General features: G+C 50.6%; 4 protein-coding genes across 5 annotated transcripts; 3 read left to right on the top strand and 1 right to left on the bottom strand.

Annotated features, from left to right (window-relative positions):
• Window positions 1-327: 327 nt before the first annotated feature.
• Window positions 328-2,279, top strand: MPT3 (Mitochondrial phosphate carrier protein 3, mitochondrial). The gene is made up of 4 exons (XM_024911080.2): window positions 328-538; window positions 752-1,085; window positions 1,166-1,954; window positions 2,021-2,279. The coding sequence occupies exons 2-4, from the start codon at window positions 798-800 to the stop codon at window positions 2,087-2,089; spliced, it is 1,146 nt and encodes a 381-aa protein (XP_024756676.1). The 5' UTR covers window positions 328-538; window positions 752-797; the 3' UTR covers window positions 2,090-2,279.
• A 4,477-nt stretch (window positions 2,280-6,756) lies between these two features.
• On the top strand, window positions 6,757-10,647 carry TrAFT101_007146 (uncharacterized protein). Its single transcript, XM_024904463.2, has 4 exons — window positions 6,757-7,392; window positions 7,535-7,678; window positions 7,760-7,773; window positions 7,838-10,647. The coding sequence occupies exons 1-4, from the start codon at window positions 7,354-7,356 to the stop codon at window positions 9,861-9,863; spliced, it is 2,223 nt and encodes a 740-aa protein (XP_024756677.1). The 5' UTR covers window positions 6,757-7,353; the 3' UTR covers window positions 9,864-10,647.
• Window positions 10,648-10,828: 181 nt separating this feature from the next.
• TrAFT101_007145 (uncharacterized protein) lies at window positions 10,829-13,106 on the top strand. Its single transcript, XM_024903935.2, has 3 exons — window positions 10,829-11,035; window positions 11,128-11,565; window positions 11,699-13,106. Exons 1-3 carry the CDS (start codon window positions 11,023-11,025, stop codon window positions 12,919-12,921), a joined length of 1,674 nt encoding a protein of 557 aa, XP_024756678.1. The 5' UTR covers window positions 10,829-11,022; the 3' UTR covers window positions 12,922-13,106.
• TrAFT101_007144 (uncharacterized protein) lies at window positions 12,965-21,102 on the bottom strand. 2 transcript variants are annotated; one of them, XM_024904464.2, is made up of 4 exons: window positions 20,596-21,102; window positions 19,783-20,434; window positions 14,076-19,430; window positions 12,965-14,009 (listed from the first exon to the last, which is right to left on the bottom strand). In XM_024904464.2, the coding sequence occupies exons 1-4, from the start codon at window positions 20,772-20,774 to the stop codon at window positions 13,770-13,772; spliced, it is 6,426 nt and encodes a 2,141-aa protein (XP_024756679.1). In that variant the 5' UTR covers window positions 20,775-21,102; the 3' UTR covers window positions 12,965-13,769. The 2 variants fall into 2 exon arrangements, with proteins under 2 accessions (XP_024756679.1, XP_065984086.1); XM_066127972.1 differs by lacking the exons at window positions 19,783-20,434; window positions 20,596-21,102 and adding an exon at window positions 19,583-19,657.
• Between the last annotated feature and the right edge of the window lie 2,148 nt (window positions 21,103-23,250).

Raw genomic sequence — 23,250 nt, 5'->3', positions numbered from 1 at the left:
ATAGATTGGAAATATTGCGAATTCGAGCAAGAACATGGACAAGAAAAGCCAGCATGCCAACTATTAAGATCGGGAGAGCATGCAGCAGTTCCATGGAGTTTGCGGTTTTATAATATCCAATCCGATACTGTATCGGGACATTGGTGGGGCATATGGCTACATGCGAGGCAGCGCATCCAGTCTATGACAGGCGCTGTACCTGTGAGTCGCGACTTGGTACCTCGACTTTGGTGTGAGGTCGGAACTGCTCCCGTTGGAGCTGCCGCCTCGCAGCCGGGCATCTTGACGTTGAGTGATGTCACGCACTTCAGTCGCTGGGCGTGGCCTAGGCCCGGCGGGCTTTATCCGGCAGGAGTCGCAGATTCGCGGTTGTTTCGCTCTTATCTTGCGACATTTATAAACCGGGACGCTGCATGCGCGATCCTTTTCTGTATTGTATTGTCCTCGCTTCCTCTCCTCGTTGGGTTCAGTGTCGCGATCTTCTTGTTGTGCATCACTGTCGCGTGCCAACAGCTACCCAGTGATACGACTAGCTTTTGTAAGTTTCTCACTCTGTGACTGAATTGGCAGCCAGATATTCCTGAGCATTGCCTCCAGCACGTCCTGTCATCATGTCTACCCATCTCTTTGTTATGGCCTCAGTGTCATTCACAGAGTCGTACTCTTGTTTTCCAAGCCCAGACCAGCCACATTCGCCTACAATTGAGGATTGCCAGTGTGCTAATTGCGGTTTTCATTCATATCTTTCCAGGATAAATGAACAATCGGAAGGCTCGGTTGCCTGTCCACTCCTCGTTATGGCGCACCTATATCCTAGAGATGAAGTCCTAAAAGGCAACTTTTATAGCCCAGCACCCAAACATTATAGCTCGCAGACTAAGGCGACCCCTCTCCAAGCTCGCCCGGAGCTCTACGGGGCTTGGTCTGTGGTAGATAGTGCCAAAGATAAGGCTGTCAAGCTTAGCAATGAAGCTGCCAAGGAATTTGAAAAGGCCAGCTCCGCGGCTCAAGCCAAGACGGGAAAGATTGAACTATACTCTGGAAAATACTATGCGGCATGTACTTTTGGAGGAATGATGGCATGTGTAAGTGAATTCAAGCCTTCATACTCTATTTGCTTGCTTTCAAGGGAACCTATTGACTTACATCCGTCTCTCTTCTCAAGGGTCTCACTCACACGGCTGTAACGCCTCTTGATTTCGTCAAAACACGCCGCCAGGTCGACTCGTCGCTTTACAAGAGCAATTTTGAAGCATGGGGAAAGATTTATCGCGCTCAAGGTCTCCGCGGCATCTTTACTGGTTGGAGCCCAACCTTCTTTGGCTACTCTGCACAGGGTGCTTTCAAGTACGGATGGTACGAGTACTTCAAGAAGACATATTCCGACATTGCTGGCCCGGAGGCTGCCCACAAGTACAAAACTATTTTGTATCTGTCCGCCTCAGCCTCCGCTGAATTCCTGGCCGACATTGCTCTTTGCCCCATGGAAGCTGTTAAAGTTCGAATGCAGGGAGGCTCACCAAATCCCTACACTGGCGCCCTTGATGGATTCAACAAGATTACTGCGAAGGAAGGTTATGCCGGACTTTACAAAGGCCTTTATCCTCTGTGGGGCCGACAAATCCCATATACTATGATGAAGTTTGCCTCGTTCGAAACCATTGTTGAGATGATCTACGCTCGCTTGCCCGGAGAAAAGAATGACTATAGCAAGGCTGCTCAGACCGGTGTCTCCTTCACCGGTGGTTACCTCGCTGGTATTCTTTGCGCCATCGTTTCTCACCCCGCAGATGTCATGGTGAGCAAGCTCAACTCGGTTCGCGAGCCCGGCGAGGCTTTCGGTTCTGCCGTCGGTCGCATCTACAAGGACATCGGCTTCAAGGGTCTTTGGAACGGCTTGCCAATGAGAATTGTCATGATTGGCACTTTGACCGGTCTCCAATGGATGATTTACGTGAGTATCTCTGTTGAAAAAGAAGAAGAGGGAGTTGTGGATGTCGTACTAATTTTCTATTTATAGGACTATTTCAAGATCTTCATGGGCTTGCCCACCACCGGTGGTCCGGCGCCGCCTCCGGAGAAGAAATAGAGTATAGATGGGCAAGAATGAGCTGGCGAAAACAGATTTGCTAGGAACTGGATCCTAGATTTGCTATGAAGTAATTTGTGAATGTGGACGTCTGCTTCTCCCGTAATATGGGTTAAATTTCAAAGTTCAACGATGACCTGAACACGTTGTGCCTCATTAGTCCCTCTTTCCGAGTAATACATGTTGACGATATTGCTTATCTCTCCTATTTAGGCGTGTTACAGTCAGAATCGGTGTTTGGCAACGAAGTTCGCGTAGCAGCTGCTGCGACTTGGAGCTTCAGGGGGATCGTCAGGTTTACTACTAATAGTTAGACGCCCCTTGTTCTACCGTGGTGCTTATGTCGTGATGCTCGAGATTACTCTGTCCTTGGCTTAAAAGCTTTCTTTTTGAATCGTTCAATTGGCAGCCAGGCCGCATGCCTATTGCATTCCAATATTAAAATAGCTTGGCCAAGATACAGCTTGAATCCATGACACACTTGGGTGATGTGCAATTAGGGATCAAAGTCAAGGAATTATCCACATAGTTCTCTGCCATAGGTATACCATATTAGAACCCCAGGGCAAGATAAAAGAACCTCATGTTTCTAAATGCACAGCCGCGTTTTTCTACTCTAGTTTGTACGCATATTGCTATTTTCAAAGCTTACGCTTTCTTAGCAAGACACGCTTATAATAACTTGAAACCTGTAGTAGTAAGCATCGGCAGTAACAACAGTGGCAGTTGCAAAATCTGTAGATGTTATACCGAATAAAAGCAGTACAGAAAGGAAGTAACACGAATAGAAGCAGTAATGGGATAGAAATTGGGCATGGTGGAAGCCGGTAAAAACTACGAAAAAAAGAAAATCATAGACAAGTCGGCAATGCGCATTCGAAAGAATATGTCCGAATTAGTATTCTCTCCCCCCTCCATTTTCATCTGGTTTTATTCAATATGCCGTTTCAATATTTTTGATTGGATATAAGATCAGTACACCTACTAAATATGTATGTATTTATGCACATAGATAAAGGCTGGAATTGAGGTGCTAATATGCTCGCACACGCACTCTCTCACTCACGTTAGTATACGAATACCGGGTCTACGGACCCAATTCCGTCGGGTTCTATGTAGAGTAGCCTGATCTGCTGCGTAAAGCGGCGCCGGCCAACCGCAAATGGAGAAGGGATGCGCAATTCGGGTGTGGCAAAGAGTAGAGGAATAAAGGCCCGACTGGGCTGAAGGAGCATGAGATATGTGATAGGCTAGATTCCAAAGCAGTGGCTTGCCGTCGAAAGAGGGTGGACGGGTACATTAAAGAGCGACGTTTTAGCCGATGAGATGCTTTGTCCACCCACCCAAGGTACTCGTATTAGCTGAATTGGCGTATTTTTCTTCAAGATAATTTCTATTCATGAAGATGGAAGAACACCAAAGCTGGGCGAGAGCCCGGTGCGATTTTTGTGAGAGCTAGATCTGGATGCCGAACAAGATTTGTCACTGTTAATTTCGTGCCCGCTGGGGTTGCAGCAAGATACAGTATGTACATCTGCCAGCCAACGCTTGGAGGAGCTGGTGGGGATGATATGCTCGTCAGTGTCAGGCTATCGTCGCATTATCGATCTGTAGGATGACGTCCTGTGGAGCAAAGGCATGAACATAGCTCACAGATTAGCATGTAAACTGTGTGCTCGCATACCAGATGTGCGTTCCTCCTTTATCTTCCCAGCCTTTCATCTGTGATGCCTTGACAAGGGGAGATGCCCCGTGTGTTATAATAATAGATTATGTGTTGCGGCGTTGGTTGTCTTGAAATGTATGTTTTCTGTATGAACCAGCCAGACGCAACGTGCAGGTATCAGGGTGGAGCGGGCAATACAGGCGACGGTCAGGTAAGGAAGCACAGCATAAGTGTGAAGATTTCCAACGTTCAGTTCTCAGAGTGAGGGATACAAAGAGGAGAGGAGAGGCAAGAGCCCGCGACTTGCAGAACTAGCTGCCGTTGGTTGCTGCGCTATAGAGAAAAAGTCGGCTGCCTCCAGTTTATTTATTATATCTGCCTGCGCGTGGACGTATAAATGGGGTATTGACACGTCGTGTTGGCTCTAGCAGCTGTACCAACCCATGCATCATATGCCGTTGATGAAGCAGGACTAGCCCACACATACAACTGCAAGCGCCGTCTACTGATGGCCCGCAGAGCTCGTAGGAGCTTGCATTTCAAAGTTCCCTTGTCTGGTGGTCGCGGCTGGTGGTCCTTTTTGGGCCTTTCGGTGTCCCAAGCCCCGGCCTGGCCCCCTCGCTATTCGAAAGCCACGTTATTTCTCTTGGGCTAGCAAGGGGCTCTTCCCCACACACCATCACTGCCTTTGCGAGGGAGAAGTTGTTGCGATTCGTTGACGATTGTTTGGTAGAGTTGGCTCTAGTGCCAACCAGCCGTTCAACCGTTGCAGCTATTACGGATTAGTATCTCCATGCTTGAGAGCTGCCATCGACATGATTTGACGAGGCGGGGGTGGGGAGCAAAAGGGCGATGGGAGCGATGATCAGATGGCCATGGAGCGACAGTCGAGATTCAGCAGAGGCGGCATCGACAGAGTGCCTGCAGCTATCGACGCATTGCTAAACCGGCTCCGTACTATGGAGGTAGGCAAAACCCACAGCTCGAGATGGCTACAGTAGTCATGTGTGTGTGTGCCGACGGGCGAATCAACAGGTGCAGTATGCCGGTAGGCGCAGGCTGCGATGCTCCGCAGATAGGCAAATTTGCTGCTTGCAATCAACGGCCATGAGGCACTGTCGCATCCGAGCCGCCTGTCGTTTCGTACGAGTTAATTTTCGCTGTCCCATGTTAAACAAGGGCGGAGACCAAACAAAAACCACTCGTTAACCTGGTCTGGCGTCATTACCTCTTCTGCCCAGCCCGCTCGGCTAATCTCGACCTTGTACATACCTACAGTATCTTTCCCTCTTCTCTTTTCTCGTTCTACTTTCTCTTGTTTTTCGTGCTGTCTCAATTTTAGAACGCTGACGAATGAGGCGTTCCCGAACCAACCGGGTCGGAGAGGGGGGAGCTAGAAAAGAGAAAAAATAAATGGGGTAGAGGCGTTGTGAAGTGGCGAGCGCTCTAGGAGAATTGACTTTTCTTTGCCGCCGCCTGTTGAGAATCATCATCCCCCTCTGGGCAGAGCAGGGGCTGGGCTGGCTGGAAAAATCACAGATGCATGCTAACCCGACCGTTAGCCTCTGCTACGCCAGATGGTGTGCATACCGTCGCATGCAGGCGAATGGGAGATGCCTCCGCGTGGCTTACCCCGGATACATCATACGACAGAGCAAGTCCAGCTGGATGGCTGGGATGGGATGGGTGAGCCCCTCTCTTGTGCTTGTTGCCTTTTGTTTAACCTCTCCACTCGATTCGATCGATGATGTACGCATTACTTGTCTCTTGGAAAATAAGAGTTTCATGGCGGAGCAATCCTGGTAGCGAGAGACTGGGGAGGGGGCCAAATCCCAAGATTCGAGATGGCATGCTGCAAGACAGGAGCTGCCCATCGGCCGTGAGACAGATGTGGTTGCAGCATGTCAAAGACAGCCGGGAATCCATTCGATGCTACCAAATGCCAGGTACCTACTGACTACCTACCTTAGTACCTAAGCCATGAGATATTTTAAGCATCACGCTGTAGCATCGACTGCTGGCTGTGCAGGGCATGCTGTGGTACGCAGCGCTACTGCTCACGCACTCGTTGCTCTTGGCGCTCCATCTGCCGCCTGAATTGACAATGAAGGATTTCATGGCAAGGTAATGGCCAACTAACAACCGAATTATTAATTTATACATTCAATCTATTTGCAGGCATGGATCGGGATGGCCAGTGGCTCACGCTTGGCCGTAAATGCCAGGTACTCCGTATTCTGCGTGTATCTTCATCAGGACGCAGATGATTACAGAGCAGCGGCGGGACCTGACTCGGACTGGGGTCTTTAGGGCAGCGTTGCGCGCCGCTCAGCACTCTGCCTTGCATGCTCACTGTCTTTATGTTTCATGTTCTACACCTGTATTACAACTTATGCCACATACTGTACTGTACCTTGTGAAACTTCCATACATTGGTACTAAGCTGTACCTGCACCATCATCACCAGCTGCAAGGCGTTCTTTAACAAAGCATGACAAAAGGCCCGGCCCTCTTGGCTCGGCAATTGATATTCCGGCGGCGTTGAATCCTCTACGGTGCCACCAGGCACCTGCCAACAGGATTCCTCCTCGTTCGCGTCCCCAACAAGTGCTCATTCGCCTCATGCACACCAGACACACTGGCCGGCCTCTTTCCCCTCCCCCACAGCGAGCGAGTTCTGTGCAGGCGCCGCCTTAGTGCAGCACTACCTGCTAGCCTTGCTAGCCGTCAGGTATTAATCCTGGGCGCTAGACTGCTAGCAGCGCCTAGCACTGTGCCACATGCGCAAGGGCCTGCTGGGCATGGGAGGTACTCCGTCCCTTGTGCGCCGTAGCGGTGCAGGTACTGCGCAAAAGCGGTGCTGCACAATCGGCCAATGCCAGCCCTGGCGCCCTGCAAGCGGCCTGTCCCCACTGGCCCACAGCGAGCTGGGGAGGCCCCGAGGAAAGGGCCTGGAGTGAGTCGCGGATAGCGGGCTCTGCGCTGGGGGGTTTCCAGAAACCAACTGGACCACTTCCATGCCAGACGTAGTTGCACTTCCGCGTCCTGACACATCCTCGTCCTGTTCTTCCGCATCGCCTCATCTCTCGTGCTTTTCCTGCTCTCTGCTGTTCGGTCGCCATTTGCTTCGCCCTTGTTTGCAACCTGGTGCGGCGTCTTTCACGTCCTTCGCTCGCTGTTCCCAGACCACTCTATCTGCGCCGAATCCGATTCGATTTTCTCTCCCGACGCATTCTCTTGACCACCGAAGCAGCGCCACCACCGGGCCTTGATCCAGCCTCCCACCTCCCCGTCACAAGATCAACAGGAGGAAGAAGGGGAAAACAATAAGGCCTGTACAATCAGGCTAGGCGCTCCTACGACAGATTTCCTCTCCGCTGGTCAGGTGGCGTTGACCATTGATCCGTTCGTTTGATCGCCCCAGCTTGCTCCGTCGCCTCTATACTTCGAATGAATACCCTCGACTGCCGCCCTCGATCTCGTTGAGCGCCTGTTGAGCGGCTCTGGCTGCTGGAACCGTTATCTTTTCGCTTTTCCCTCTCCACCGTCGCCCATTACTATACTCAGTCATCGAATATTGTATGCTTAATACGACAACATGGCCGGATTTTTCAACAAGATTAAAAACGCCAGCACGGTATGCCTCTCCCACCCTTCACCACGATCACCTATCCGTCTTTTATTTGCCGTACCCAAATTCGATCGCTATATGCCCAAGAAACTCTGGCACAACTTGTGCCGAAATAATCTAATCGCGCTAACAAACCATCACCCTGCAGCCGTCGACAGCGCAAACCACCAAAGATGTGGTACCCAAGAAGAAGGATGAGATCTTACCAGAATTGACCCCTCTCGAGAAGATGCTGCTGAATGCAGGCCCCTTACGAGAGGATGGAACTGACAAGTTCTTTGGTTTCGAAAACGTATGTTTATCATCCCTTATTTTCTCTGGACTAGGTCCCCCTTCTTTTGTGTGACTGCCACCATGCTAACATGAGCCATAGTTTGGAAACACCTGGTTCGCTTCGTCTTGCAGACCCAATCAACATAGAACACTGTATCCACTAACTGAACTTGTCTAGCTATTGTAATTCCATCGTACAGGCGTTATTCTATTCCGATCTGTTTCGAGAAAGCGTGATCAACTATCCGTCGCTATCACCATCCGGAACCCCCAATGGCAGTCGACCAAAGGTTAACGTCACTATTCGCCCACCAATGCCGGCACCCCCACCTCAACAGCAGAAGAAGGGCATCAGCAACAAGGAAGCAACAAAACAAAGACAAGCCATCAACTCCGGCCAGCCCGCACCCGGCCAAACTGCTATCAAGCCTGAAGACAAGCCAGATACTCCTGAATACAAAAAGAAGCAGGCCATGCTCAAAGGCCCAATCCTAGAGCTGGCGCAAGAAAATGCTGTAGGGTACGGCATGGATGAATGCACCTTCACAGGCCTCAAAGATATCTTTCTGGCAGTCCTTCAGAGCAGCACTCGAACAGGGGTCCTGAGTCCTCAGCGTTTCCTCGAGATATTTAAGCGCGATAACGAAATGTTCCGGAATTCCATGCACCAGGATGCCCACGAATTTTACGGCCTCGTGTTAAATGATGTCATTGCTAATGTCGAAGCAAATGCGAGAAAGATCCAGGAGCAGCTGGATATCAAAGGCAATGCTGAGCTTACGCAGTCGGTACAGAACGCCTTGGGATCTGCGCTGATGAATAATATGACTGGTTACCGCACTCCCGGGACGGGTTGGGTTCACGACATCTTTGAGGGTGTGCTGACTTCGGAGACGAAGTGCTTGACTTGTGAGACGGCGTCACAGAGAGACGAGACTTTCCTCGATCTGTCCATTGATCTCGAACAACACTCATCGGTCACATCTTGTCTACGAAAATTCTCGGCCGAAGAGATGCTCTGTGAGCGGAACAAATTCCACTGTGATCATTGTGGTGGTCTGCAGGAGGCTGAAAAGCGAATGAAGGTCAAACGCTTGCCCAAAGTACTCACTCTGCACCTCAAGCGATTCAAGTACACCGAGGATTATAGCCGTCTCCAGAAACTGTTCCACCGTGTTGTCTACCCCTATCATCTGCGTATGTTCAACACCACAGACGACGCAGAGGACCCTGATAGGATGTATGAACTCTATGCTGTTGTCGTCCACATAGGTGGCAACGCGTATCATGGCCACTACGTCTCCATCATCAAGACCAAGGATCGCGGTTGGGTCCTATTCGATGATGAGATGGTTGAGCCTGTTGATAAGCACTTTGTGCGCAATTTCTTTGGCGACAAGCCCGGTATGGCGACTGCCTACGTTCTCTTTTACCAAGAAACTACCTTTGAGAAAGTCAGGGAAGAGCAAGAGAGGGAGGGGATGGAGGAGGTGAAGTTAGCGACGCAGGCTGCTAATATAGCACAAGATGAAAACGGAGACAAGCCAGATACAGCACCTCTGAAGCGGCAAGTAACACAACCTGTTGTAATGCCAGAGCATGAGTCTCTAGCAACTCTCGCACATGCCGCTACAGCTACTGGAGTGCCATTACCAACTTCGCCCATCATCGAATCACCAAAAATACCCGAGATGCCGTTTGTCGGCGTGTCAGGTGTTAGCCTCACCGGCAAAAGTGCTACCAAAATAGAAACAAAATCCAGGGACGACTTGAAACGAGAGAAGAAAGAGCGCGAGGCTGCTGAAAAGGCAGCCAAGCAAGCTGAAAAGGAGAAAGAGAAACTCAGAGAGAAACAGGTTAAAGAAGACGACAAGAAGCGAAGAGAAGATCATATCAAAGCTCTACAAGCTCGAAGGAATGAGCAAGATGAGCTACAAAAAGTGCTAGAAGCTAGCAAGAAGTCTGCAGCCGTCGAAGAGGCCGCCAGAAGGAAGGAAGAAGGCGGATCTTCTGGGTTCCTTGATCGGTCTAAGCGAGGTAGCAAGTCCATGTCGAAGCGGAGTTTCAGCTTTTTCAAGGACAGGAATAGCTCCCTGGATACTACAATGAATGGCGATGCTCCAGAAAAAGAAAAAGAAAAAGAGAAGAAAGGACGCATGAGCATTGGTCTAGGCAGGAAGAAGAGCTCACCCTTCCTAGCATAAACCGGAATACAGTGGTCTTATTTTGGGTAATCAAGATGTATACACAACACAAGAGACAGACACACACAGAGAGACACGCACTTGTACAGACAACAATAACCTCTACGGAGGTGCGCAATAATAGGCGTATGGCGAACTCGATGTACGATTGATGATGGGAATCTTCTGCATTTTACAATCTCTATCTAGTTGAGAGGAAAATTCTTTTACGCCGAACCAAGAAGGAGGAGGAACCCGGCAGGGGAAGCAATCTTTTCTCTTACGAATACCATTCGCTTTTTGACGATTTACTCTCTTCTTGCGGCAGTTCTGTTACAGCAGGAAAAGTACGGAATATGGCCAGTTGATTAGGAGATGGCGTTTACTGCATTACTTTAACAGAACAGGTATGCTGCGGACTGGTTAATGTATCGCTTACCACGATCGGTCGACATAGTTTACTCTCTCTCTGTCATTGGCTTTTTCCTGTCGATTTTCTTTTCCCGTCATTTTTTTTCTATTTCAGGTTTATTTTTCTCTTTCTTTTGAAACTTGGTTTCTACTTTTTTTTTCTGCAAGAGCTGTATCATATAATTAGTTGTCTTACATAGCGTTGGGAAGGGATAATGTTATTAAGCTGTACAGCCGCTGTGATTTACACCAATGAGTGGTGCCACTGGCAGAGCTGAGAAATTTGGGGGGCTGGTCAAGGGACTGTGCTTTTGGGGCCTGCAGAGATAATAATGGCAATGAGTTTGACTTGTAAAACCTAATGGATATTGAAGAGAATACATCTTATTTTGTCTCCTTGTTCATGATAATGATCAAGCAGCTGCCCAGTAATCGCATAAGTTGTCGAGGGGAGATATTGCGCTGCTGTGCGGGGGATGGTTGAGCCGTTCCGAGACACTTCAGCCTCATAGCGAGAGGTAGTCCTAATAGATGCCATCTCACTTGAAACACATCTAAGCATTCAGAGACGGGAATGAGATTGAGCTTCCATTTCTATACCGCTGTGAGATTTGTACTGGCTTATGTGTTCTTTTCTCATTAACAGAAAGGACTAAATTGCTCATTTTCGACGCCCTTCAAAGGGAATATTCAATTGGACATTGGTCTACCAATGCATAGCTCAGTGGCTCTTCAAACATATATGACATGATATGATAGACCGTCATCAATGGAATTCATAGGTGTGTATGCAGATGCCTCATTGGCCATCCCACTCTATTTGCTCCATACACGATAGCGTGTCGATTTATGCTAACCCACGTCTTCCACCAAGATCTCCTCCTGTTCCTCGTGCCGCTGCTGCACCTCCTGGCCGCCCCTTACACCAAAGTCGAGGAGTCCTTCAACCTGCAGGCCACGCACGACATCCTCGTCTACGGCACCCCCACGCACGACATCCACCAGCGGCTGTCCTCCACGTATGACCACTTCGCCTTCCCGGGAGCCGTGCCGCGGACGTTTGTCGGGCCGGTGCTCCTGGCGGGCGTGAGCCAGCCGCTGATTGCCCTGGCTGGGTTCCAGCACGCGCAGTTCATTGTGAGGGCGGTGCTGGGCGGCTTCAATGCCGTGTGCTTGGTCGTCTTTGGAGCTGCTGTCAGAGCGGCGTTTGGCAAAGGGGCGGCGAGGTGGTGGGTGTTGTTCAGCGTGACCCAGTTCCATGTGGTGTTTTACTTGAGCAGGACGTTGCCGAATATGTTTGCGTTTGGACTGAGTAAGCTGATTCCGTTTCTGTCTCTTTAAACTGTTTCCATTTTGTCCATTCCTTATATCTCACTATGTTTGCTACTACGTATGCTCTATATATACATACTCTCAGCCTTCCATACTAATCACAAATGTCATAGCAACTCTGGCATCTGCATTCCTCCTCCCCAAAAACGATGCCTCAGTCGAAAGAACTCGCCGTCGACAGGCAATCGGCCTCCTCGTCTTCGCAACAGCCATCTTCCGCTCCGAATTGGCCATCCTCCTCGCCGCAACGGGGCTTCTCGCTCTCGCCAAATCCTATCTCAGTCTGCGAGAACTCGTCACCTTCTTCCTCGCCTCCTTCCTCGCCGCACTAGGCCTCTCCATCCCTATTGATTCGTACTTTTGGCAGAAGCCCTTGTGGCCAGAGCTCGCGGGCTTTTACTACAATGCCGTCCTTGGGTCTTCATCCAACTGGGGTGTATCGCCGTGGCATTACTATTTCACTTCCGCTCTGCCGCGCCTTTTGCTCAATCCCCTGTGCTTCCCTCTCATCGGATTGGCTCTCTATCAGCCCGGAACCTTTCGTCGAGTTCAGGATCTGGTCATTCCATCTCTCATCTTCATTGCCGTATACTCTATTCAACCTCATAAAGAAACCCGCTTCATCTTCTACACTGTCCCTTCGCTCACTGCTGCTGCCGCCGTAGGCGCCAACTTCATCTCTTCACGCCGATCTAAATCGCTACTCTACGGCCTCGCTACTGCGATCCTGTCCCTCTCCATCCTCGCAGGCTTTGCCTCAAGTACCCTCATGCTCCTCCTCTCATCTCTCAACTACCCCGGCGGCGATGCGCTCTCTCAGCTCTACGCCATCACTTCAAACGCCACTTCGCCTCCTCCTCATTTATTCGTCCACGCAGACGTCTTGACTTGCATGACCGGCCTCACCCTCTTTGGTCAAAACCCTCATGGCCTCCCTCCAACTCTAAATTCCACATCTTCGTCCTCCTCCTCTTCTTCTTCTCCGATTCTGTTTTTCGACAAGACAGAGTCAAGCGAAGTGCTATATCACCAAGATTTCTGGTCCCAGTTCGACTACGTCTTAATGGAAGATCCATCCCTCGTCCTCGGAACGTGGGACACCATCGGCCAGATACACAGCTACGACGGCATCGAAATTTTACGGCCTGGACAAGTTGCTACGGCAGCAGAAACACTGCATGAGGAAGGAATCAAAGACGGTGTTCTTGGACAGGGCGCAACAATTGCTACCGCTAGGGATTTCGTAAGAAAGTTGACTGGAGGCTGGTGGGTTGGGCCACGCATGTCTCCTCGAATCCACATCATGAAACAAGTCCGTGAAGATGATGCCGTATAGAATTGAAACCAAAAGTTGTTTCCGATAAACACAGAAGGAGTAGAGGAATATTGTCTCTATATTGAAAAAGAGAGAGTGTGTTTCAGCCTGCCCTGTTAAAATATTTACTAGATAGAAGCGAACATATAATATACACACAATCGACAAACTAGAGAAAAAAAAATCAAATGTTTTTTGCAAATCGATCCAATAGAATAATTTTTTTTCACGCCTCTCTTATCCAATAGTAGTTTCTCTTCGCCCAATGATTGCAGCTTATTTCCATACACAAAAATCCCCTTGTGGCTACTTGTAGCAGTGATAAACAAAAGAGAAAAGAGAGGAACAAAAGAAAAAGAACCAATCCCCTTCAGAAAAAAGCCGCTGTGCTACCCAATTTGTTTCAGCTATAGAATGCATTTGAACCAATCCATCCCTCTACCTTCCTCCAGAGGTTATACAAAAAAGCAAACACCACTCATAACAATATATGTAAAGGTATATATACGTCGTATATATATATAGACTGCACACACCCGCGCGCGTCCCAAGCATTTGTTACACCTCGTCTTTCCCCCAATAATGTAAAAAAAAAAAAAAAAAAAAACTTTCGCCATAGACTGCGCCAACGCAAAGCCTTATGTGTATAAATCCATCCCGACCACGATGAAACATGATTTTGATCCAAGAATGCAACAAAAAAGAAATGAGAGGAAAAAAAGAAGGGAGGATATATAAAACTCTCCTTTCCAACTCCGACAACCTCTCTTCTTGCGCCAGAGTTGTGAAATAATAAGAAAAACTCCTTTCTGAGAAGCTTCAAACAACGTAGTGAAGATGAGCGTAATATTACAAGCAAGACAAACATCTTACTCTTGTTCAGTATCGCTTCCATCTTCTAATTCTTCGACACTGTCAGCCGTCATAACCCCGTTGCTACGATCATCGTCATCGAGTTCGCCATATTTTTGCTTGTAACGCTCAAGCTCCTCTTTCTGCGCCATAAAGGCCTCAAATACAGCGGCCATAGGAGCACGAAGTTGATTAAGTTCCCGGAGTGTTCCGCCGCCAATGGCGAGATGACGCATCGTCAGGGTTGATACACAAGTCTGTTGCTCCTCGTTAGTATGGTTAATCGTAAAAAGGGAGAAAGAAAACACTTGTGAATCGCTTACCTCTATTCTGCTTACTTGGTGTTCCATAAAATTAATCAAGAAGCGTTCAGTGACTTCACCTCCTCTATTCTTCATACGCTCTAAGAGTTCAGTCTCGGGTGGCTGGAGTCCCGGTCCTCTAACTGTCTCTAGAGTACTGCACAGCATCTCAAGACGCAAGCTGACTTTCCACAATGACCAAATAGCGTCCGGATCAAAAGAGAGCTCACCACCCATAATGGCAGTGGGTTTATCTGTTGTCTCTTCCCGACGTTCATGCTGCAAGTGGTATTCGATACGACCGGTGAGGGCATGAGGGTATAGAGAGTAGACAATCTCGGGATTTTCTAGACCCTTTAGCTTCTTCTCTCCCATTTCTTTGACTTCAAATCCTTGGGACGTCAAAGACCTCAAGTCTTTGCGAATAGTAGCCGCAAGTGACTCGTCTTCGAAAGAAGCTTCCGACCCAGTTGAGATATTCCGGTCAGTGTCTTGATAATTCTCCAAACAGCGTTGGATTTCAGAAATGAAATCTGAAGAAACGGTAATCTGGCCGCCATCGGCAACAGCGGATATACGTGACGCCTTATTGACCATAGGCCCGAAGTAGTCCATACGACGGGTGACAGGGTCTGTTTCGCACACGCAATCTCCATAATGAATGCCCATACGAACAGACAGCCCTTTGAATATAAGCGCATTGTCTTTGTCATATATCGGCTGACACGACATTGAATTGAGAACTTCGGACGGCCAAGGGACGTCAAGAAGTTCCATTTGAACAGCAAAACACCATAGGAGAGCTGAAGTCGCGGTGGGGAATGACACCATGAAGGCGTCACCTTCAGTCTTTACTTCGTAACCTCCAATTCGCCGTAGCTGCCGACGCATGACTTCGTTGTGCAACTTGATGGCTGATCGCATTGCGTTGGGGTACATTTCCCAGAGAGTCGTGGAATTCTTGATATCTGTAAAGGCAATAGAGACGTTGCCGGTTGGTGCCGGGATCTCCGCCTCCAGCCGGTTAAGGGAAGAGTCGAGGACATCTCCCTTGCCTTTTCGTCCCCTTCTCGTAGAAAGAAGATACGGAGCTTCTGCAGGGACGCCCGAAGGATAAAGCGACATACTTGTACCACGATGGAGGCGGGAACGCTCTACCCTCCTCTTCAGGTCGACTACACTAATCATCATAACCATGATCTTCCCAGACGCGCCGTAAGCCATTGCAAGGTCGCGAAGCTTCTGAGCAGCACGCATGAGATCTTGGCGCTCTGCTCGCGCAATATCTGTAATAAGGCCAGGTGGAAGATATTCCCAGAGCTCGCTTGTAGCCATGACAATAATGTCGTCATTCTCCCGAATGGTCATGTTGGTGACATGAGGTGCAGCTTGAACGGCAGGCATCAAATCAACATATCCGAAAGCTCGAGATACTTGTAGTACATCGTTCAATCGGCCATTGCGAGAAACCCATCCTCCGGCCTCACGAATTCTTGACCGTTCTGATACCTCCGCAGGATCGTGTTTCCGAGTCAAGATGTGATGCTTACTATCGGTTTTTATAACCATAGCTTGGACATCACCAACATTTGCCACGTACAACTCTGTGCCCTGAAGATACAAGACGGTGGCGACTCCTCCGGAATTCAGATCCTCCCTACTAAGAATGACCGGCTGGGTCACGCCCCTATGCGATTTCTTCTTGCGATCATCGGTATACTGGACTGCAGCAGTTACTAGTTCTTTGTTGAGCGCCAGGAAAGCCCTCCGGAGGGCATCAGCCGGTGTTTCGCTTTGGCGGGTTTTCAAGGCCTTGAGCTCCTGGGCGAAGATGAGTCCAAAGTTTTCATGCAGATACTTTGCAATCTTGGACCCTCCGCTTGACAGTGCCTGGCCATCAAAGAGGCCGAGAAGCATCTCCGTTTCTGACGAGTTAAAACGCGGCACGACAAGGTCAACCGTCGACAAATGCTCGTTCTTGCCGAGAGTGTCGGCCATGCCATATGGCAAATGACCTGCCAGTGACCCGGATGTTCTAACTCGCCTATCTTCGCTCTGGTCTGGTATGCTGGGTTGAGTCAGGGTGACGTCCATCAATCCAAGTATCCTCAAGTTGGGGAGTCGGTTGAAGTCGGTGTATTCCTCCCGATTCACGGCACCGGGGCCATCGATGCCGCCCCAAGCAGTCTGTTTGATCTCTAGCCGCTTGTTTCCAGAAAGATTGAGATATCTCAGATTGGGATTCAGATTCCAGTTCCAGTCATATGGAACATTGGCAATGTTGTACTTGAGAGAATTATTGCCGCAGTCCAAAACCGCAAGCTTCTTCGCTCTTGATATATCAGCCGGAAGATTTGTGAATTTGTTGCCGTTGATATATAGGGTTTGAAGAAGGCTTGTTTCTTCCAAATCATCAGCCGGAAGACTCGTCAAGACGTTTCCAGAAAGATACAGCTCTACAAGCTGCGGCCAACTCTTCATGGACCTTTGAGGCATATCGCTGACCTCCCAGTTGTATGACAGGTTAAGAACTCTGAGCTCGGCGAGAAGGGTAATTTGATCAAATACATCGTCATCTAGACGATTGTCTGCAAGATAGAGATTTCGCAGCGACCCAGAAAACGTATTTGTCAATCTAGACGACAGACCCGAATCCTTTCTTACTGATTGGGCCGAAGTCGAGACTGTGTTCTGTGACTGTGTCGTTCCTCTAGACATAACGGACGTCTTACGCCCGCCCTTTCCGTAGACGGACACAACAGAACTCTTTCGATCCGCCCCTGGTATGTTAGGAGTTGGACCAACGCTCAGCAAGGTGGTGCTGGACGCTTGGCTGGGTCGGCGCTCCTCTCCTAGTTCGTCGGAGCTGCCAGTGGCGGAAAGAGTCCCTGACGGGAGCGCCTTGCCATTGGATGTTGGAGGCGGCCCCTGTCCTTCTTCGCCGGGCAGCCTCGGGGCCCGCGAAGCAGGTTTAGGGAAGGTTTCTAGCATATTAGAAGAGGCATTGAAGGTCTCAAGCCTGTTAGCCCACCAAATTTCCATGGGCAGCTTAGAGATGTTGTTGTCTCGAACATCAAGAACCCGTAGCTCTGTTAGGCAACCAATCTGGGGCGGGAGCTCGCCTACAGAGTTATGGGCAATACTGAAGTGTTCCAAACGAGTCAACGTGCCAATCTGGGGCGGCAGCGAGACAAAGTGATTCTTATCAAGAACCAGGCGCTCTAAATTTGGCATATTCGCAAAGGCGGAGTCGATGCTCGCCAGCTGGCCCTGTGAAAGGTTCAGGGTCTTGAGGGTCGGAAGCGGTTCTTGGATTTCGAACTTGTTCAGTGGATTCGAATTCAGCTTGAGTTGGCGGATCCGCTCGAATTTACCAACAAAGGCCGAGATGTGGTTGTGGGCGGCGTATAGAATCTCCAGTTTGGGAAGCTCGGATATAGTATCAATATTAGTGATATAGTTGTACTTGATATCAAGTTCGCGCAGGCTAATGAGGTCTCGAAACGTGTCGGGGACGCTATCACTTAGATGGTTATTGGTAATGAGAAGCTTTTCTAGGTTCTTCAACTGGCCAATCTCCTCTGGCAGCTCTGAGATACTGTTGAAGCTTAGGTCTAGATCAACCAGACTTTGCAAGTCGCATAAGAAGGGAGGGAAAGAGTCCAAAAAGTTGGAAGAAAGATTCAAGCTCCTCAGCGCCTGGTACGCACCGAAATAAGGAGGCAAGTGCGATAACCGATTGTTGGCGAGATTCATCTTCAAAAGTCCAGCGAGGGCATTCAATTCGGCATGCTCCAGCTGTTCCAACCTGTTATTCGAAGCATCTAGATAGGTCAGTCTCGCAGCGCGGCCGAGGCTAAGCGGCAATTTTCTTGCTTCGTTATTATTAAATTTGATATCCCGGAGGTTCTTGCAAGATTGGATAAAGTCTCTTGGCACATCTAACGACAGATTGCGCGAGAGGTTGAGTGATATGATATCGTTAGCCTTAAGATAGAGGGAGATGGGGATGGTGACGAGATTGCGGCCCGAAAGATCAACATAGTTGATCTTCTGCGCTTTCTGAAAGCCTAGATCCGCCGTTTTTGAGTGGAAGTCACTTTCCCTAGCAGACAAGAACATGAACCGGCACAAGTAGCCGATATCCTCTCGGCCCAGGTCCTCTATCTTATCTTTCTCTTCATAGCCGAGCTGCTGTAAAAGTCGTTTCTGAATGAGCAATGGCCGCTCGCCCGGCGTAAGGACGCGAATAAGGTCATGCTTCCTCATGATTATGTGATAGTTCTCGAGCCCGTCGACGACATAGGTTTTCTTAATAACTTGAGATATGACTTCTGCGACGGTGGCATCCAGAGCCATGGAGTGTGTTGAAAAGGTCCCGTCCGATCGGAAAATGCGAATAAAGTAAGGAGTCAGCTTCTCCTCCGGCCGTGGTGGGCTTGAGAGGTCTTCCACTTCCGGTTGCTGTACCGTAGTGTCCTCGGTCCCTCGGCGGACTGCCCAGCTGTCGGGAGCATCCCAGCGTCCCTTCGGCGCTGAAACTGCCGAATCGATGGAGTCAGGGTCGACGTTATTCACGAAGGACGTGTCCATGGGGGTCAATGGGGGTGGCTTGGCCAGAATACCTTCCATATCGTTCAAGTTCGTGTCGAGGTGGTACATATGGCCAGGGTCAGCGCGGTCGGTCGGGCCTATGGTATCGTCGCATTCGAAGGGCCGAGGGGGTCGCCTGTTCTTGGAGAAGGGAAAGTTGTTCTTGAAGGTTGCGGCGCGAGGGCCAGCAAGCGACCGAGTCTCGGAAGCATCAGAGACGTCTCCAGAGCCGAGGACAAAGGTGGATGGGAATGCAGATGGCGACAGCTCGGGGCGCGTCAAATCCGTCTTGGAAGACTTTGCCTGCAAAGATCTTGTAGACTGAGGAAGATCTTTCAACTTGGAGCCGCCGGCATTGCCATCGTCCTTGTCCTTGTGCCGTCGAAAACGACCGAGCAGCCCAAGTTTGCCATGATGTCCAGGGGAAGCGTGTCCCTCCACCTGGCTTGACTTTGAGTAGGGCGTATGCGCACTTTGAACGCTCGGCGTCGGACTCTGGGCTCTGGAGCGCGAGCTGCTGAAGATTGTTCCGGTCATGGCTCCTCGGTCGCGGGGATATGAACTGCTCGTAGAGTCCTCCCTGCTGGTGCTCGGCCGCAGGCTCCTTGGATCATCGATGCTCTTGTTATGGCGGTGATAGTGGCCGGGGAGGTGGACGATGCCTGCGCGTGAGGAAGAGGACGATTTCGGCGGCACCTGGGGCGCGCCATCTGACATGTATCGATCCCGATCGGGCCCGGTCATGATGTCTCTCACGGGTGCCTCTCCATACCGCGCAATGTCCTAGAAAGCAAGCAAGTCAGATTCTGTGACACGATAGCAAGCGAAGCCGTTTCTCCCAATTTCGAACCCCCCCACTAATACTCGTGGATCGTAGGCGGCCCCATAACGAAAAAAAAGAGTGGATCAAGCAGAAAGCAAAAAGAAGAGCTTACGCCATTTTGGGAAAAGGGAGGCAGGGACATGGGGACCGTAAAATAAGAAAAAGAACAAGAAGAAAAAAGGGTAGGGAAAGACAGACGAAAAAGAAAGGTACGGTGATGATGAAAAGAAGAAAACAAAGCAAGGAGAAGGGAAGGCGGCGTAGATTAGGTGGGGAGAAGAAGAGAGATTCGGAAACACAAGTCAGACTTACATTGTTGTCCTGATACAAAAAAGGCACTACTTCAGGGGCCGGAACTGGGGTCCTGGGTCTTGATGATGCAGGCGAGGCATCCCTGGTATGATCGGTGGCATTAGAGTAGTTGCGATCGCGATGCGTTGGGCGAGTGTGACTGTAAGAGCGCGATCGTTGGTCTTTCCCCATATATGATGTCGGGAGGCTACTCTCGGAACTATCGCGGCCAGGAAACTCTTCGCCAAAGAAGCCCTGCAGCTTGCGCATATTGCCACGGTGCCCACTAGCCTTGGATCCAGTGCTGCTAGCCGTGGTGGTGACACTAGCTTCAGAAGGCCGTCTGTCGTTTGGAGAATACAAGTGCTCCGGTGAGTCTTGGAGGCCCAGCGACGAGCTTGCGCCGGTGCGCGATCCCAGGCCATGCAGCCCGGCGGAGTACTGCGAGAACAGCGACATGGTGTCGGCCGATTCATCGACGAGGCTCGCGGGATAGTTGGAGGGGTTGGAGTGGCCACGCAGAGGATCGAGGACGGCCAGATCGCGGCGATAGTTTGTGAGATCGCTTAGGCGGCGGCCACTTTCCCTCGACGTCGTTGGCGACATGGCGCCGCGGGTGGTGGCGGTGGACGTGGTAGGCGAGATCTGGAGATCATCGTCTCGTGAGAGGCTTCTACGGCAACGCAAGGGCCCGCGTTAGACATGGTGCGCAGAAAAAGAAGCGATACAAGGCAACGGCAAGGGCGGACGGCTCGAGATGGCGAGCGACGGCACCCGTGTGTCCGCCGAAGCAGAGGCGGAAGCTGGAGGAAAGAAGCCGGACAAGATACTCACCTGTAGTGCTGGGGCGTGGAGGCTTCCGTGTCGATGTGCGCAGGTGGCGCTGTTCGCGACGAGGATTCAGCTGTCGCCGTCGTCGGGGTCGAAGGCTTCGCAGTCAGAGAGGAGCGAGTGCTGTCGGTGCTTGCGCTCGTGCCGGAGCTGATGCGGAAGGCAGCCTCATTGTCGGCCATTGTCGCCCAGCGGAGAGCTCCAGGCCACTACCATGCGATGCGAACAGGTGCTGGGAGAGTCGTCGAGGCGCAATCACGTCATGCTTGACGGTCTGCGGGCAGCTGGCAGAGGTCCGTCGGAATGGCTGGCTGGCTCTTTAATAGCCTCTGGGTGCCGGTAATGGATGTTTGTCGAATGCGTTTCGCTCGTCGACGCCGTAAAAGCTACGTTGGACGAGGAGCTGGAGAGCTGGGCATCTGTCGGCTGCGGCGCGGGATTATACAAAAGACAAAAACTCGACCGTGTGGTCACAAGCAGAGGTCGGGATCGTTCCAGCCCCAGAGCCGGTTTGGCAGGGCTGAACGCCTTTGCTACAACTGCTAGTAGCTCTCGGAGAGGGGTGGGAAGTGAGGGGGTGGGTGGAGGGTCACTGGCTTGATCGCACAAGTAGCATCGCAAAATCGAGGCGGAGGCGGCTCGGTGGGAGAAAGCGGACAGACAGGCACACGCAGCAATGTCTCGCGCTTGGTACCGGTACCTGCGAGTACGTGTTGCGCGGCGGTAGCAATACAAGTCGTCGGTTTGTACGTGCCAGTTTTCGGGCCAACATTCTTTGCTCTCTACTCTACTTGGTACCACACACACGGATGCAATTCCAAGAACATACAATCATCCGTAAAGCATTACTACGGGTACGAGCACATGGACGTACCAGGTACTGCTACTCGAGAAGTACATACCACTACAGCATGGCACTTTCGCGCCCTGAGCCTCGCTGGAAGCGCTCGCTGGGCCAAGCTCACAACTCACAATCACATTTGCCTACGCGTACGACTTCTTGTGTTAGCAGTTAGCTAGCATTCGCCTATAGGCCGTTTTACAGGGGGTGCATTGGCTCTGCATTTTCCAAGGCGACAATTCTCATCACCAGTGCCCCGGCGCCAAGCCACAGGACAGGATCTTGTTGGGGGACCCTGGGTGGACTGACTAAAATATCTCAGCAGCTGTTTCTTATGCAGGTTAACGGCATGACGTTGCCCAATGGATTAGCGTTCTGACGGCCCATCCAGCACAGCACAGCATATGTACATACATGCATCCAATGCATGTACTTACATCCTTTGGCTTGGTGCGTACTATGTACAGACGCGCTTGTGCCTGTAAGCGGCATGGCCACTCCGTCGAAAGTGAGACTTTGGGATTACAGTAGCAGCAGACGCAATCTGCGCGATGCGGAGTGCGGCGCATTGAGCAAAGCCGCCCTGTCAGCTACCGCGAGTCTTCGGCCTAGCGACTGTGCGAGGGTGCCAAGGCCTGCTCGTCGATGAATCAGATGCCGACAAAATACTGCTGCCTGCCAACTTCGCATGTTGGTCTTGGCCTGGCGTTGACCGGTGCACAGGGAAAACTGCGCACCAAACGGGAGGAGTACGAGGTGCTGCAACAAATCCACGCCTTGGATTTTTGGATTTTTTTTTTTTTTTCTTCTTAACTGTGGATATGCATGTATGTAGTGATCAAAGCAGGTCACACGCATGGGCGCAAACGACAAACGAAGCGTAAGATTACAGTCGTTTTCCGGAGAAGCATGCATGTATAGGCCGTCTCAGTAGTTTCATCGTCTCATTTGCGACGCCCTCGCAGGCTTGCCTCTTGTTTCTTTCTTTCCTTTTTGCTACCGCCTCGTACTGTAATCACGCCCATTCAAAATGGTCCTCGGCAGCCGGGATGTGGACTCGAGCTATGCAGTACTAGTAGTATGGCACTTGCATGGGCGCCAATCAAACGGGATCGCCCAACCCGAATTGTTGGCCTCTAGCACGATACGGTGCACAATAATCCGGCGGGCTGCTCTGCCCATGCACTAGCCCTTGTAAGTACATCCGGATGCTCCTGTCCAGCAGCCAATCGATCAGTCAATCAATTAATCAATCAGGCAGCCCAATCAATCACAGCGGCCAAGACGAGCGCGCGCAGGCTGATGTGATTGTGATGCTGCTGCCAAATATGGGACAAATGACGTTCTCCCCGCCCGGGGCTGCGGATCACGACACCCGCAGATAGGTGCGGCTAGTGGGCATGATTCCGCGGCTACGGCACTTCAGGCGTGCTCTAGTACTCTAGTACCTGCCAATACACACCCAGCAGACGCCGCTACGGAGCGCTGTCAGGTATTAGTACTGGTAGCAGTACCAGCTGCCAGTTAGCCGCAACGGAGCCCGCTGCATTGGTACGAGGTACCGTCCAAATATATCAGCTCAATCAAATCAAATGGCACCTGTCAGAGCTGCTCATTCATTTAATCTCTCTGGCCCCAGCTGCCCCTCTCTCTCATCTCATCTCATTGAGTTGGTGATGCACCAGGCCACAGCTCGCCGTATTCCATGTGGATACGTAGTACCCAGAAGTAGCTGTGGTAACAAATAAATAGGCGCTCTCTTGTGAAGCTGCTCTAAAACAGAAAGTCGCCCAAACCTCGCTGCTCTCTCGATACTT

The sequence above is a fragment of the Trichoderma asperellum genome, chromosome 4 (assembly GCF_020647865.1).
Source record: "Trichoderma asperellum chromosome 4, complete sequence".
NCBI lineage: Eukaryota > Fungi > Ascomycota > Sordariomycetes > Hypocreales > Hypocreaceae > Trichoderma > Trichoderma asperellum.
The sequence above is the reverse complement of the archived record's forward strand: the minus strand, read 5'-3'. Positions and strand labels throughout refer to the sequence as shown.

What these genes read in the sequence shown, in the direction of transcription:
- TrAFT101_007145 (XM_024903935.2), top strand. An exon ending in TATGTTTGCGTTTGGACTGA is followed by an intron (nt 11,566 to 11,698) that starts GTAAGCTGATTC and finishes CAAATGTCATAG; the next exon opens with CAACTCTGGCATCTGCATTC.
- TrAFT101_007146 (XM_024904463.2), top strand. Translation starts at nt 7,354, where the DNA reads ATGGCCGGATTTTTCAACAAGATTAAAAACGCCAGCACG. An exon ending in AGATTAAAAACGCCAGCACG is followed by an intron (nt 7,393 to 7,534) that starts GTATGCCTCTCC and finishes ATCACCCTGCAG; the next exon opens with CCGTCGACAGCGCAAACCAC.
- TrAFT101_007144 (XM_024904464.2), bottom strand. Translation starts at nt 20,774, where the DNA reads ATGGCCGACAATGAGGCTGCCTTCCGCATCAGCTCCGGCACGAGCGCA. An exon ending in TTTTGTATCAGGACAACAAT is followed by an intron (nt 19,431 to 19,782) that starts GTAAGTCTGACT and finishes CTTGCTTTCTAG; the next exon opens with GACATTGCGCGGTATGGAGA. An exon ending in ACCAAGTAAGCAGAATAGAG is followed by an intron (nt 14,010 to 14,075) that starts GTAAGCGATTCA and finishes GAGGAGCAACAG; the next exon opens with ACTTGTGTATCAACCCTGAC.
- MPT3 (XM_024911080.2), top strand. Translation starts at nt 798, where the DNA reads ATGGCGCACCTATATCCTAGAGATGAAGTCCTAAAAGGCAACTTTTAT. An exon ending in TTGGAGGAATGATGGCATGT is followed by an intron (nt 1,086 to 1,165) that starts GTAAGTGAATTC and finishes TCTCTTCTCAAG; the next exon opens with GGTCTCACTCACACGGCTGT. An exon ending in GTCTCCAATGGATGATTTAC is followed by an intron (nt 1,955 to 2,020) that starts GTGAGTATCTCT and finishes TTCTATTTATAG; the next exon opens with GACTATTTCAAGATCTTCAT.